At 36.3% G+C, this 16,979-nt stretch overlaps 2 protein-coding genes across 4 annotated transcripts in view; one reads left to right on the forward strand and one right to left on the reverse strand.

Moving 5' to 3' along the window:
* LOC126372473 (protein cueball) overlaps positions 1-12,948 on the reverse strand; it is a 38,917-nt gene extending 25,969 nt beyond the window's left edge. The window contains exon 1 of one of the 2 annotated variants that reach the window (XM_050018255.1): positions 12,755-12,948. In XM_050018255.1, the coding sequence (XP_049874212.1) occupies positions 12,755-12,818 (64 nt within the window). In that variant the 5' untranslated portion in view covers positions 12,819-12,948. The remainder of the gene's footprint in view (positions 1-12,754) is intronic. The other variant, XM_050018254.1, reaches the window with a different exon arrangement.
* The window catches only part of LOC126372446 (85/88 kDa calcium-independent phospholipase A2), a 77,355-nt gene that overhangs the window by 47,532 nt on the left and 12,844 nt on the right, over positions 1-16,979 (forward strand). Inside the window, exon 16 of one of the 2 annotated variants that reach the window (XR_007567163.1) lies at positions 16,253-16,271. The exons of the other annotated variant lie outside the window; for it this stretch is intronic. The gene's annotated coding sequence lies outside the window, so the exon portion shown is untranslated. Of the gene's footprint in view, positions 1-16,252; positions 16,272-16,979 lie in introns of those variants that run through there. 2 annotated transcript variants of the gene reach the window in all.

The raw sequence follows: 16,979 nt of genomic DNA on the forward strand, positions 1-16,979 counted from the left end.
ACATGGTCAGGACTTACAGTGAACGTATCTGGGACAAATCGTTAATGGCTTATGAAATGAGTCATGTCAAAAAAAAAAGTTTTTAACTTTAGTTTATCGACGTTCGTTATTTGAACGTTTTGTGGTTTAGTTTCATAATTGCTCTAGTCGGTTGATCACGGGTGTCGTGGAAGCCTCTCACTTTGAGGTTGCAGGTTCGAATCCAGCATAGGTCTAAACCAATGATAGTCGAATTTGTTTTCGAATTGATATTTGGATTATAAATTATTATCACGTGCTCAGCGGTGAAGGAAAACATCGTGAGGAAACCCACATTCCCGAAAAATGCATTTTCGGAGGTATGTGATCAAAAAAAAAACAATGTGAAATAATCAAACAATGTTGTATCAACGCCGTAAGAATTGACTGTAGTATAGGCACTTAGCCTAATTTGTCAGTGGAAGCTTACAAAAGAAAGCTTTGAGTACTTAAGCTTATTCTTTGCAGACTGACAAATATGTACTAGCCAAACAAAGGGCAGTCTCACAAAGTGATTTCAACAATATACCCAACGGGAATCGACCTCCAGATCGTGCGCCTAACGCTGAGGTTCTCATTTTAACGGCGCTGACGTCGGTAACTGCCGTTTCTGACCTTTACCTTTTGTTATCATTATATATAATATAAAACAAAGTCACTTTTTCTGTCCGTATATCCCTATGTACGCTTAAATCTTTAAAACTGCGCAACGGATTTTGATGCGGTTTTTTTTTAATAGATAGAGTGATTCAAGAGGAAGGTTTATATGTATAATAACATCCATTAAATAGTGAATAAATACTGTTATTTTTGAGGTTTTTAATGTGATGCCGTAAATAATTTCATTTTTTCCTCTGCATTGCACCCGAGCGAAGCCGGGGCGGGTCGCTGTTGTCAATAAGACACAAATTTTAAGCAAAAAAATACAGATACGTCAATTTGCAAAGTTAGCCACGATAAAATCATTTAAGTACATAACAAACATGCAACTATCTACTTCTCTTACTATCTCTCTAACTATCTCTTACCCACTCCGTCGGAAACCGCTGAAAATCCGTGAATGAACTGAGACACCCACGTGCAACTATATTAGTCTCATCTCTTGATGGAAGAGTATGACGTCACTGCATGTTATTTAACTTGGGGATTCAATGACAAGATGGCGTAAACGACCCGTTGCCGTGACAACAGTTCATTTGTTTGATAAGGAACTTTGTATGTCAAGAATGGATGGATAGAGTTTCTATTCCGCCTATAGGAATCTATCTATCACACAATGCCTAATGTATATGTATTTTGTATATTATTATAGTATAGGATATTACACTATGTATATTTAAATATACATATTTATACACTTGTGTTTATATATATTATTATATGTATACTTATACATTTTTATTTGTACACTTTATTGACCTCTCATACCATGCGGGGTTGGCTGAAGGAGATCTCTTTTAGATATAAGTTCACCTTTTGTACCTATTTTATTTTTTTGTCGTTAATTTAATTATTGTGTACAATAAAGAGTTTAATAGGAATAGTTTCCAGATGTGATGATATTTATAAGTCTTTACGTAGATTTAAAAAGAAACAGATTTACAATGCGAATGAAATCGGAGAGTTAGAAGGGGAATGCCTAGTTAGAACCTTTGTATGGATAAATGCGTTTAAAAATACGTTACGTAACTACACGGGCATATGCCTAACACCCCGTGGCGGCCCTAGCAAAATATTTAGGCGGTGCGAGACCTCAAAGTGGCGCCAGTCAAAATACAGTTTTTTTCGATTAATTTACGGCCACCGAAATATACTTACCTATTTAAATCTTTTAAAAATATCGTTTACGGCCACCCGTTAAGTGTAGGAGTTTTATGTGGTTAAGAGGTTAATAATCAATTTACAGGGCAGGTGTACCCAATCCAGTTACTCCCCTGTGGCTCCGGGGTTGTCAGCCAGGGTGGTCCCGTCTTGGTTGATTTTGTGCCCCCCTCCGCCCCTGAGGCTATTGCACAGCTCGCACCACCCTAGGGCCGCCACTGCTAACACCCATTAATTATGCGACTTATTGTTTATCTATACAAGGAGTGACAATTACAGATAGGTAAGTAGGTACATGATGTACATAAAAATTCTAAATGTCATCACGAAATACTTAAACTCAAGACATCAGTATCCATAACGATAGGTACCTACTTCTATAAAGATAACCTCTAAAGTTCACTTTGTGAACAAACTACGTAAATTGAAATTCGGTACGTTATATTTATCTACTTTTCAGCTAATACGATTTGAAGACAAGAAAGACAACTACTTAAAATAATATTGCCATAACATTTCATAGGTTATCTCGGTTCGCGTTTAATAGCAATTTTATCAATGTCAGTCCAGCTGTAAATAGAGTGATGTTAGGTTGAAGTTATGGGAAAATTTCTATGGTATTATATAAGAATTGTAACTATGTGAAAAGATAATTAGTTGCACCTTCAGGACGCCTTTTGCACCTTCAGGACGCCTTTTGCACCACTTACTTGTTTGTAATTGTTTATATTATGTTTGTTTTAACGCCTATATCCCTGAAGGGGTGGATGTGTATAGTATGTTTACACCTGCTCCTCGCCAGCTATGTTTTAAGTTCCATGTAATAGACGGCAGCGGCGAGTATACAGCGATAAATAGTATGGTTTTGTAATGAGATGAATGTATGTCTCATCATCATCACTAATTTAAGAGCTACGCTCTTGTCCGTGTAGCATTCTCCATGCTACTTTTTTAGGGAAAAAAATAGGGCACTGGTTTCCCTCTTGTCTTCCGCCCTTATGTATGTCTGACTATCTCAATTAGAAACATAGTCGTTATGTAAGTAAGTTGTTATGTGTGTTGTCTATGTATTTATTTGAATCAATATGCTAAACATTTTCCTCGAAGTTGCCCTGTGGTTTAAATATTGATATCGATTTAAATATTAGGTTTTTAGATTGCGTCACATCACACGCAATTGAATGTTTTCTTCGGCTAAACCTCGGCAAGTGTACATTCTATACATTAGCACAGGCCACGGAATTCCACTTACTTCGTAGTCCTCTTCTTCTTCTTCTATCGTCTGAGTTGGATTACCAACCTCATCAACCCTGTTGTCAGGGTTACAATTGAGCCACCAGCCTACTTACTTACATCGGTAAGTAGTAACCGGGACCAAAGGCTTATCGTGCCTGCCGAAGCACAGATCATCTTACTTTCGGACAAGCAGGTGATCAGCCTATAGTGTCCTCACCGAACTAGGGATCACAAAGTGATTTTTGTGATGTCCCCACCAGGATTCGAACCCGGGACCTCACAGGCCGTACTTTGTAGTAAGTGGAGCGGTATGTCATTATCGATCCTGCCACACCACTTTCGGTTCTTCCACTCTCATGAAAGACTATTAGTATAAAAAAATATATTTAAACATTATTACATAAAGGATAACAAATGAAATCCCTAATCAGAGAACGTTGAACTTATATTAATGTCATTAACAGTATTGTTTATATATTTATCTGTCTATTAAGGTTGATGAGTCATTGTAATATCAAGTGTACGGAAATTTTAACAGTAATAAATATAATAATAATAATATATATCCAAATTAATATCTGGGTTTATGTCATATCTAGAACATTCTGAATTAAGTTGGCAATTAGCAAAACGTTTTATATATTTAGTTTTTGAGGTTACTATACCCGTTGTACCCCTATAAACATTACTTCTATGAGAGATAAAGAAATAATAAGTACTTATACTTTAAAGGGGTGCGTCACAGGGACTGTAACCTGGAACTTGACAGAGGGCAGCAGTAACAGTCAGTACTATTCAGAAGCGGAGGACAGGAGTCCTAGTACGGCTTTGAAATAGACAACTTTGTCGGGGACTCTGGGCGCCATCCCACTCGCGTCAGACTGAGTACTGCGGAGCGGAAGGCAAGAGGGAAACCACTGCCCTATATTTCCCTAAAAAAGTAGCATGGAGAATGGACACCGACAAGAGCGTTTCTCTTAAATTAGTGATGATAATAATTTATTGAGCACAAACAACACAGGGTACGGAAAATAGGAATAATATAAAAAAAATGCACAACAGGCGGCCTTATGGCTTACGCAGGAATTTCTTACAGGCACCCGAAGCCTATTTCCTGCCTATCCTATTAAAACCTATTTTCTTCTATACCTGAGTACAGGAAAAAAATCTACTAATTTGGTATTGGAAACTAATATACTTTTTCTATCGTGTGGGTTGTAAGGTGGATTTCTACAACCTCGTCAACCCTGGTGTCAGGGTTATTAATGAGCCGCCAAAGGCCCCTGACGTGACTCATGTAACGACTGCGTACTTATATCAGTAAGTAGTAACCGGGATCAACGGCTTAACGTGCCTTCCGAAGCCAGGGTCATGTTACTTTTTGGACAATCGGGTGATCAAACTAGGGATCATAATATTATGATTTTTGTGATATGTCCCCACCGGGATTCGAAATACTAATATACTTGAAATATATGTATAGTTAAGTGTAGTGTTCACGCTTAACTGGCCGGGAATGTCGAAATCCCCTTGTCTACGTCGAGTAGGTTACGCACTGGTGCACTCTAAAAACAGACCTCAAAGTGTACTTGAATCAAAAATTTATACCATTCATATTAATTTAGGTAACAGACGAATGATCAGCAAACATTTTATATAACATTGGCCATGCCCTAGATAAAGTTAGACTTTGATCTTAATGTTGACAATAGTAGAGGTTATTTTTAAACAATATTTTTTGGTGGAATGTTCGTTATCATCTTTTTATACGAAACGTTGTAGTTGGTAAGTTACTTTCGTACAACAATGACCAGTATAGTATAGGTATATCACACATACAGTCGCACTAACGTATTTAACATTAAGTGAGATTCACAGTGCAATTTGTCAAAAAAGTTAATGTGACAAAAGTGCATAGGTACATATCAATGCTCGTGACCGTAAAATATTTCTACTCGTAAATATTATTTATTCTGTAACTTTGAGCCGTTAAAACAACTCCACCAACCGGTCTTTTTGCAATTATTTCTTTTTATTTTGGTGCAATAAAGTGTATTTGTATTGTATTGTATGCTCCATACCCCCTCCGGTTGATTGAGGGGAGGCCTGTGCCCAGTAGTGGGACGCATATAGGCTGTTTATGTATGTAACTTTGAGAATAATTTAAAAATCAAGTGTTACATATAAATTAACGTTATAGACATACCTGCTACCTATCGTTGTCTTAGAGTCCGCGTCGGCTTAATGACAATATTATAGATCGGAGAATTTCGCATGGTCAGAAGGAGGACCCGATGTAATGGTTAACACGCTCGTCTTAGCTTGACAAGACCTGCTTTAGGTTCAAGTCCCGTCTGAGTCAGAATTTTTTCGATTTTATTTTCTCTTTGTCACCCAACACCACGATACATTTTCGATTTGATGAAAATAAAAAATAAAATAAAAGAAATGTATAAGCAAAGCTGTTCAAATCATTGTACACAGATAAAGTAAGCATACCTAGTACACATAATAGTTGTAAGAGTTGCTTTGCGTGAAGCGGTCAAGTTCGTATTTCAAGTAATCAATCTTCAAACTACTTGCCAATGGGAATATTTTGATGACCTCATTCTGTAATGCTTTCGACATGCCTAGTAACTACGATGTCGTATCGAGTGTTCGACATAATTTTCGTTTCACGGAATATCGAGCTATTTCAAATCAGATGTAATTTTTATCTGAATTTTGCTATAATAATACAGGGTGTTAGTGACATCGTAACGAATATTGAGGGGGATGATTCAGACCATGATTCTGGATTAATATCAAGTGGAATTTTTCGTCGCAAAATTAATGATTTTTTTTTAGTTTTTTTAAATTATTATCAATTCTATACTTTTGCGATGGAAAATTCCACTTGATATTAACTCAGAATAATCAGATGAATCAACCCTCTCAGTATTCGTTACGATGACACTTACACCCCGTACAGGTACATACGGTAGCCATACAAGTCTGTATGGGTGTTAGTGACATCGTAACGAATACTGAGGGGGATGGTTCAGACCATGATTCTGAGTTAATATCAAGTGGAATTTCCTGTCAAAAATTCATGAAATTTTTGATTTTTTTTAAATATTTTCCGATCTATACTTTTGCGACGGAAATTTCTACTTGATATCAACTCAGAATCATGGCCTGAATTATCCCTCAAAGTTTTCGTTACGATGTTACTAACACCCTGTATATACCTAGTGATAGTGATGATGAAAACTGATAAGATTTTGCTTTTAAGTAAATAGCGAAACCAAAATGGCGCATTATAAAAAGATAATAACAGGTGCTTCTGTCTCGGCTCAATTATTAACTACTTACTAAAGTTTTAATTAGGACATATTCGTTATATTACTTATTGGTTAATACCTGATTCCTGTAAGACACCGTCTAATTTTATTTTAAGTTATATATCTGTAATTTTCTTATCCGCCGAAAAGGAAAGGGACAGATCATTGACAGCTGTTAATTTTAGGAAGAATGAGTAAATGAATAACGCGGAGGATTTATTTTTGATTTTAGTGATATATTTTTCAATTAAGTAGGTTTTTAACCTATACAAAGACTGAGACTACTTCACCTTATAAATTGTAGTCGATAAGAAAAAAATAACACCGATTAGTTTTTCGAGGAAATAAGACATAATCTTAGACCTAGCTCCAACCTTCGTAACTACTTCAGCGCAAATTATCAGGGTCGATACAAATGGAATGACAAAAGAAATTATGTAACTGTTAGACGTAAACCCTTCGTGTTCGGGTCTAGATTTTCTCAACTAGATCCATTAACTTGAGGGCGTGAAGCTATGCTGTAGCAATCACGCAAGTCGCCCTAATTCCTCGGAATCAGTTGCTATTGTGAATCGTAACCTCTGCTCTCTATTGTCACTTCAATGACCAGAAAAGAAACTGGTACATGGTCAACCGACTGTCCTATATTAAACGTGTCTCCCCTTGTGAGTCTAGCATAATCTAGAATAAACAAAACAGGGGACATAGAATAACGAAGAATACTACGTATAGAACGGCAACTCGTCGCTCTCCACCAGCGGCTGAGCTGGGTTTACCTCAACCCCCTCGGTCATACTTTAGTCTTCAGTCATATGGACGTCAGACGTCACACACGCTGATGCGCGTGTACGATAACGTCAACGTGTAGTGTCTATGTAAAACGAGGTGTTTTGTATGGAGTTTCTGGGATGTGCAGAGGGTTAGCAAAATTATAAATGGTTATGACAATTTAGGATTGAATTTGTCACCTTACGTCGATACCTTTACATGTCATAATCGTTTGCAACTTGACTAAGGCCCCTGGTATTGGTTAAGATTAGTCTTAACACGGGAGAAAAGACTCGTCACACAGGCGAGGAATGTCTAAGTATAGCATATACCATTGGCAGTTTTGTGTCAATTAATCATCGTGTAAACTAGGGTTATTATTGAGCCGCCAAAGGCCCCTGACATGGCTCATGTAACGACTACTTCCTTAAATCAGTAAGTCGTAACCGGGACCAACGGCTTAACGCGCCTTCCGAAGCACGGATGATCTTACTTTCGGACTATCAGGTGAGCCTGTAATGTCCTACCAAACTAGAGATCACAAAGTATTTTTTGTGATATTTCCCCACCGGGAAAATCCGTTATATAAGCAAAATAAGTAATAGAAAATACCTCTAATTTTGTGAAAATTGTGCAAGTTCGGGTTTCACGTCACTCCATACTTCTTCCGACATTTAGAAGGACTCGTTACTCTTTTGTTTCCCGATTTTTTATTGGTTTCTTTTTTACATTTTGTACGTAACACCTTTCCAAATAAAGTTGTGAAATTACTTACTGTGAACACGGCAAAATGAGCTCTATTATACGTCCCTCAGAATATCAGTGGAATATGATCTACACTTCTTTCGGTTGATTGACGAGGGTTGCGCTTGTAGGGTTACTAGTTTCAACTGTGCTTGAAACAAGCGTTACAAATGTGGTTGTTCTTTCTGAATGTCATATTTATCAGATTTTTAGTTATTGTTACCAAATATAGTGACTATTGATATTTTTATTAGTAAGTAACATAAGTGTTTAGTTAAAAAAATATACATTTTGATAAAATATTAAAAGCTGTTATAATACTTAGTAATACTTACATAGTTCATTAGTCATTGTTTTTCGTAAACAATAACCAAAGTAACATTTTTTTTTTCAGTGCTGTTTCAATATTATTTGGTGAGGTGTGCGTACTCAGTTCATTTTGCGATTGATGTACCTCTGACTACTCCATTTGGGATATAGCCGTGAGCTTGTGTTATATTATAATGTACAATATTATTAGATTTGAATTTCATGATGTTGTGCCAAAAACAAAAATCTTAAACTTTGACATATTTTATTATAATAAAATTCTGATTAGTTTATAGTATCTAAAGACTTGTCAACATTAATTTAGATCATTACCATGGTTGTAAGGATTATGAACATGTTATATATATTATGTAAACTTGATTATTAACATTGACATACTCCGGATACTTCCTACAAAACACCTCGTTTTACACAGACACTACACATTGACGTTATCGTACACGCGCATCTGTGTGTGTGTCGTCTGACGCCCATACGATTGAAGACTAAAGTAAGACCGATAGGGGGAGAGGTAAATCTAGCTCAGCCGCTGGTGGGGAGCGGAGAGTTGCCGTTCTACACGTAATATTATTCCTTATTCTATGATATTGATCAAATATTGAAATAATTATATTTTAATCTAATACCTATATTGATAGCTGTTTAGTGTTTATGTCTCTATCAAGAACAGCAAGCTAATTATTTAATCACTCGAGACTTTGTTTATTAATAGTTTATTTACAAACATAACTCATGACATTACAATGAATAAATGACATTTGTATTAAAACATAAACTCACGCCTGTCATCCCAAATAGGGTAAGCGGGGACACAATCAAAAGAAAAATTACTGTAACTTTTGATACGTTATCTTATGATGGATGTGACGAACCATGTGGTGACAAGTGAAAATACATAAGCTAAACCTAATCTAGCCTACAAGATCCCACTGCTAGGTATAGGCCTCCACTTCGTCTTTCCATTTTTCGCGGTTCTGTGCGCACTCCGGTCTTCGCGCCATCTCTTTCGAGGTCTACCACGACGCCTGTATCCGTCATGACTCATGAGGCACCCAATGCGTGACGATCCGTGCCTACCGCTCAGGGTGCATGCGACAAACATGTGGGTATGGGCCGAATTTTTTAATATAAATTCTACTTAGTATTCGTATATCCTCGCCTTATAGTGATATCCACGTAACCGCATTTTGAAAATATAACATTGTGATGTGATTTTGTTAACAAAACCTCAATATACAAGATAGTTTTAATCCAGGTCAAATTTGTAGCGTTAATTTTTATCCGGAATGGAATTAATTGAACAAAAACGAGGTCTTGTTGAAGAAAACAGATAAACAGATATCAGACTGTGATTTTTCAATAAGGCATTTACGCGATTTTCCCCTTGAAGATACTTTTGAATTCAAATTCAAAAATATCTTCATTCAGAGTAACATAAGTACGCTTTGAATCGTTAATTTTTACGTAACGAACGTCTCATCCGCATAAATATTGCAGCTTCTCACAACCTGTAAGTATATCCGGGGAAAAGTAGCTGCAAGAAAATCTCGCCACAGGGCTAGGGCCCTGTTCTGTAATGTTCTTAAAAAAACTAAAAAACATGAGAAAGAAACAATTCCTGTGTCGGGTTTTAACCCTGCCTGGAAAGATTAGGAGCTGAACGCGTTGTATGCTTCGACTGCGACGAAGCAAAAAGGAGGGCTATAACATGGCTTATTGTAGTTTGCCTCAGATAGCATTACCTACTTGGCCGGAATGGTCTTTAATACCGTATTTCGACTATTTTCATCAGTAAACTTAAAGGAAGTTTGTAGTACTTATTTATGACTTAATCTTAGCCTAGTTTTTAGAGTTCCGTACCCTAAGGGTAAAAATGGGACCTTACTACTATGACTTCGCTGTCTGGTCGTCTGTCTGTCTGTCACCAGGTTGAATCTCAAGAACCGCGATAGCTAGACAGTTGAAATTTTCACAAATTATGTATTGCTGTTGCCGCTATAACAACAAATACTAAAAACAAAATAAAATATTCTTCGTCTATCGTGTGGGTTGTGAGGTGAATATAAAATATTTAAGAGGGTTTTCCATACAACAAACGCGACTATTTTGCCCATTTTTCGACATCTATAATGGTAAAAAGTAGGCAATATGAAATTGTGTACCTACTGGGGCTTAAAATCGCCACATTGAAGCAATTCATCTAAGAAGGCTATATTGCAATTTGACATTTGCGTATATAAAAGGAAGTACGCAATGCAAACAAATGTCAAATAGCAATATTGCTTTCTTAGATGAATTGCTTCGATGTGGCCATTTTAACCCCCCAGTCGTTTACCTGGTCAATGGTACGGAACCCTTCGTGCGCGAGTCCGACTCGCACTTGGCCAGTTTTATATTATATTATACGCAATCTCCTTTACGGTTGCAAGGTTCGCAGATTGTGCAAACCGACTTTATTTTGTCACGACTTTAATAGTAAGCACTTCTTAGTGTAAACACTGATATGAAATACATTTTATTTATTATATACTCTTCGACTTGGCATCCCTTTAGTATCAGAATCGTTATTAGATATTCAGGCTGATCCCCTGATTGTCCAATAAAGTAAGATGATCCGTACTTCGGAAGGCACGTTAAGCCGTTTCTCCCGGTTACTACTTACTGATGTAAGTAAGTAGTCGTTACATGAGCCACGTCAGGGGCCTTTGGCGGCTCAATAATAACCCTGACACCAGGGTTGATGAGGTTGGTATTTCACCTCACAACCCACACGATGGAAGAAGATATTATTTTCGCGCTTACTTACTTACTTTTATATGCGCAAATAGCAATATTGCTTTTTTAGATCTTAGTGAAAGGATCATTCTTCCTCCAAGTTTTAGATGAATGTGACCTTTTCAACACCCTAGATTTAATCTGACCATAATGAATTATGTTATGCATCATGGCAACGTAAGTTAATGTACTAAGTAGTGTACTATACTAAGTAATAAGTATGTTTCAATAGTTAACAGCTATTAACTTAGTGAAACTCATTCGTTTAGTAGCGGTTATTACAAAGTCATTGATTTATGAAAACGTTTTAAATACGCTTCGTGTTAAGGTTTAGATTCTTAAGATCCAGAGGGTATTTTAATACACTATAACAGATAGGTAAATATTAGTATAACAGGTATTAAAATATTTTTAAGTTTTTACCAAAGTTATCATAGATGTGTATTTTTTATTAGTCTGGATTGTCCCACTGCTGGGCAAAGGCCTCCCCTCTGAGTTTCCACTTCTCATAACGGAAATAAAAATATGTGAAGTATTAGTAAATATTTATTTAGGTATTAGGTAGGTATCCTGTCTAACCTATTCCCAAGTTTTGTGACATTGATAGGTATTTTTTGCACATTTTGATAATTATTTTGTTAGATTAATAATTTAGTAGGTAAATGATGTAAAGCTTACGTTATTTAAGAATAAACAAAAAAGGAAAAATAATAGATCGTGATTGCTAAAAATGTACCTAACCAACTAATACTGGAAATATGAACAAATGAACATCATAATAATCCATTACGAAATACGTATATTTGAAAAATTTAGAACAACAAAATTATAGAAAAAAAATCGCAAACAAATACTTTCAAATATTTTACCTAACTAATTTATTTACATCAATAGATAAGTTGGTAAATATACTATTTACATTATTTAGGCTTATAACAAAAAGAAATCTATTCTCTCTTTTAAAAATCGTATTTAAATAAATGCCACGATGTTTGTACCTATTTAGTTGCAATATTAACAAAATAAGTTTCTTTGATTGTAACAGTAGGTAGGTGCGTCCTTAGAACAATTGCAGCTCATAAAAGTGACCCTTTTATGTCACTTGAAAACAATTAAACTCAATAAACATTGTAAGTACTTAAGTACCTACTAGGTATATAATAATACTCTGTATTTTCTAACCTAAAAAAAATGCAGCTCAGGTAGGCGGCACGCAAGTGTACGGTTCACCTAAGACCACATTTAACCCAGTTACAATTCTATGACAGGTAGGTACATATTAATTTTCGCATAAAATAAGATAATTAAATAAAAAAACAATCCACTACTATAATTTCAAAACTTTCAAGACATTTGCTTACAATGTTCAAGGGGCATTAGCTGTAAAATGCCGCAACCGTTTTCCACATTTCAGGAATGTTTAACGTGGCGAATTTGAGTAGGTTAGGGATTGTTTGCAAGCTATGCGGCACCCGCGTCATCCGAACGCGGTCGGGTTACCCTGGGTGGCCTACGTGACTAGCGGCCGCCTCGCAATGGTGTCGTGGCGCCAAACGAATTCCCGCCTTATTGACTTTTTCCATCACGTTACATAAAACTCTAGATCACAAATTTTACACTGAGTATGAGATAACGTCGCCCTCAAAGGACATATAAAGTGTTAACCTGTTATATAACCGTCTAAAAACGCACGTGTTCAAAAGTCACGCATCAGCTGATTAGGATTACTTAGTACTTACCCCAGGAATTAACATAGCCGATGGAAAGTGCAAACAACGCGAGTAAACACTGTGACCTAAACATTTTGTCTCATGAATTTTGTACTGTTGTATTGAAACACATTGGCGAATGTTTTGCGAGTTTCTGTCCAATGACAGATAGAGGGCGCGCCGACGTCCGCGCCGACCGCGTGCCGATCAGAAACTAAATAAAACCGCGCGAGGAGCCCGCTCGGCTAAATAGCTCCATTGAAGACGAATCGCATGCGCGCTATCTTATCACTGCGAATCATAACAAGTCGAAAATTGCACCAAGTTTTGCACGCCCTTGAATTGTAATTACCTCAAGTATCATTAGTGTATTTTTACCTACTGTTCGTTATATCATTTCAAACCCATATTCTATACCTACTATGATGTAAAGGAATGTGTGATGCGAGTTTAAAGATGAATGACCCGCGTACGTGACGGGTTAAGTTGTGGTATTTGTCCTGACATTTATAGATGATGTTTCATTCATTAGCCTATTTGGAAGATGTTATATAATTATAATACCTATGTTCATGCATATAAGGCTTGAAAGGTTGATTATTGATTGGTACAGGCATTCGGTCATTACTTGGAATTATGGAGTAATTGCGTTAGACGATATCGGATCACCAGCCCGATGATGGTCGGATGGCCTTGTGAGGCAGTGGATGAGCCTTGGCGTGAAAAAGAGGAGGCCTAATACCCAGCAGTGACTGGATACAGGCTGAGTATATAGATAGATAGATGTATGACAAGTGTGTACGCTTCCTTTAAGTGTTATTTAGGTAGACGATGTTACTTTCTCTAAGTTAGATGCTTTGTAAAGTATGTAGGTAGATCTTCTATCAACAAATGACGGTTCACATTTGAGCTTTCTATTAATGGTAGTGAAATTATTTACAAATATTCAATTATGAATGGTACATTATGTACCTTCATGTTTAGTTTCCTACTGGAGAAGCCATAGCTGCAGCTAGTTAGCTCGCGAGAACAAACACTTCAGAACCCCGATACCGACCCGGCCGGGGTCGAAGATTTCCCTTATTCATATTGCTGTCGCTACTAGTCAATATTATCTTCTGAGACGACGCTTTGAGCCGAGGTTTGCCTCAACTGGGCACTCTCAGGTCCCTCCGTGTTCCCCATTTGTCCGGCCAAGTTGTTTATGTCATTTGCGTCAAATCTACAATAAGTCACGTCAAAAAAACCTACTGGAGTAAAGAATATAACTCACGTGGGAAATATTTAAAAAAGTTCCTTTATAAGGTGCCTAGTGATTTGTACCCCAATATAATATTATCAGCATTTAATAAAGCAGTTTCAGACATTCAAATAAAAAGTAAAAAATATGAGGTACTTAATTCAAATTTTTGGAATTTGCTCAAAACTAACAAAAATACAATTTCATTTAAAATATCGAGCCATTTTTAAATTGGAATCATCTTAAAACACCTACTTATAAAAAATAAAGTTGATTTCGTATCGTATTAAAAAATAATGTAAATAATTAACGTAACTTTTTGAAATAATCGTAAAAGGATTTAATCAATTAGGTAACAATGAATCGTAACCTACTTAATGACCATTAAAATTAAGTTATATCTAGGTCAATGGCAGTTATAATAAATATACTTAATCTAGGTATATAAATCACAAAAACACGGATACGCACTTAGAGTTCAGTGATGTAACTTAAATTAAAAAAAAAAGTTTAATAACAGCAAGATATTATTACTTATGTTTAAAAAATATGGTTATGATATAATTGACATCATAAAATAATAACATACATGACTTACGTATTAAATTAAATTAAATGTAAATACGTATTAACATAATTTGGGGTCTAGTAACGTCGATAAAGGGATAATGAATGACCTCTGTAACATTACCTACTTATATTTTTATTAGTAAGTGACGGGATAGTCATTTGTCATACTTAATTTGTGGGTTTTCATTTCAATACAAATGTCCAAATGTATACCCATTACCAAAACTTGTCTCTTCGATACCAAATGTGAGTGCAAGTCGTCTTTTGGTGACGATCCCACAAGTCACAAAACTTGAGGAGCGTCTTTTTACTTTTTTTCTTTTTTAATTTATTTCCATTAAATTATGTAAATTCGTATTTGTATGCAACTGTAATTCAATTAAACCAAGAGAATAATGACGCCGCCGTTCGTTGATATATTTCGGTTTTAATTTTGCAATATTTGTATTTAATATATTATTTATATTCTATTTTGTCGTCCTTCCATCTTGGTGGTTTTCCTCTCGGAATTGTGAATGTTCGTGGGCGCCACTCCAACAATCTCCGGGTCCATCTTTCTTATGGAAACTCACAAAGAGATAATTTAAATCGAAAAAATCTGACTCGGACTTCGCCCCTGCTTGAAAAGAGCTGCGAGTTCAAGTCTCTAAGTCAGAAACTCTTTCGATTTAAATTTTCTCTTTGTAAATATTTGGAAATGTTGCAAAATATTATCTTATTAAAAAACAATGTTTTATTGTAGGTATCTAACTATTTTATACTGAACTGGTCTGCGATTGTTGAAGTTAAGCAACTTTCGCAAAGGCCGTCATAAGCCAGGTCACAAAAAAAAGTTTTCATCTCGAGCTCCCTCCGTGCTTCGGAAGGCACGTTAAGCCGTTGGTACCGGCTGCATTAGCAGTCGTTAATAACCATCAATCCGCACTGGGTCCGCGTGATGGTTTATGGCCCGATCTCCCTATCCATCCATAGGGAAGGCCCGTGCCCCAGCAGTGGGGATGTTAATGGGCTGATGATGATGAACTTATATAAATAAAAGATTATAAATAAAAGAAAGAAAGAAATTGATTTATATAAATAAAAGAAAAATATCCTATTACACATAAAAAAAAAACATTATAAATAACCAAAGCCTACATCATTGAAGGCTTTCACCCGTTTATAAAAAGGTAACAATATAAACACAGAACCCTGAGTGGGAATAAATCTGATTCAGGGATTAAAAAGGAAACAATGCGCCGGAGACAAGTAACCCTGAGTATCCTGAATTCCTGATTGTTCTTTGACGCTGAAAGGCAAAAATTGCCGACCTCGCGTCTATTAATTAAAATTACTTACATAAAAAGATTAATAAATAAAAGGAAGTTTTTTACAACACTTACAAAATTACAATTGTAATACGTATAAAACCTGTCCTATTTGCGAATATATTTCCTGTATTACTCTAATTACTTTTCAATACTGATAAGACTTACAAAATATATACAAAAAAAAACGCTTATCTTTTTTATAAGTCATAAATTATAAGTCGGAAGGTACCGACAGTTTTGTCAAGTCAAGACAATATAAATAACGACTTATTTTATAATAGACATGTTACTTCCGGTCACGACCGGTCACTTCCGGTTCACTTCCGATAGCAAACAGGTTCAAAATGTGAAGCTGATATTATTGCAATCAAGCTCGTAATGGTGCTTTTTTGACGTGACTTATTGCAGATTTGCAGCAGATGGCATTAACTACTTGGTCAGACAATTGGGGCGCGCGTCATGTGGTGAGTGTCCCTTCCAAACGTATTATTAGATTCTATCTTAAGTGGTTGTATAGCCGTGGTAGCCCAGTTGGTAGATGCCTGTCACATTAAGGTCGCAGGTTCGAATCCAGCACAGATATTTGTAATGTTACTCCCTTTTCATCCTATATTCTTCCCTGGGTTTCAAACTATCTCCATACTTTTGCGGTTGAAATGTGTGAAAAGGTAACAGATAAACAGAGTTATTTTCGCAATTATAATATCAATACGGAAGCTGTAAGTACGGAAGCATAAAATTAATATCTATTTTTTGAAAGTAGTTTGGTATTCTCATAAAAAAAGTGAAAGAGCACGCTTATCTGCATCGTATTCTTCTTCTTCTATCGTGTGAATTGTCAGCTGGATTACCAACCCCATCAACCCTGGTGTCAGGGTTATTACTGAGCCGCCATAGGCCCCTGATATGACTCATGTAACGACTACGTACTTACATCAGTAAGGCAGTGTTCACACCAAACTGACTGTCAGCCGCCGACAGTGAGCGAGCGTTACGCAGTGTATTGTAATTCCATACATATTCGCTTTTTCGTTCACACCAAACCGACAATACGCCATGACGCTATGCGTAGACGCTGATAGTCGGCGGCCGACTAATAAAGTGCGTCACTACCGCCGCGGACGCTGATTGGCTA

Source organism: Pectinophora gossypiella, chromosome 14 (genome assembly GCF_024362695.1).
Source record: "Pectinophora gossypiella chromosome 14, ilPecGoss1.1, whole genome shotgun sequence".
NCBI classification, from domain to species: domain Eukaryota; kingdom Metazoa; phylum Arthropoda; class Insecta; order Lepidoptera; family Gelechiidae; genus Pectinophora; species Pectinophora gossypiella.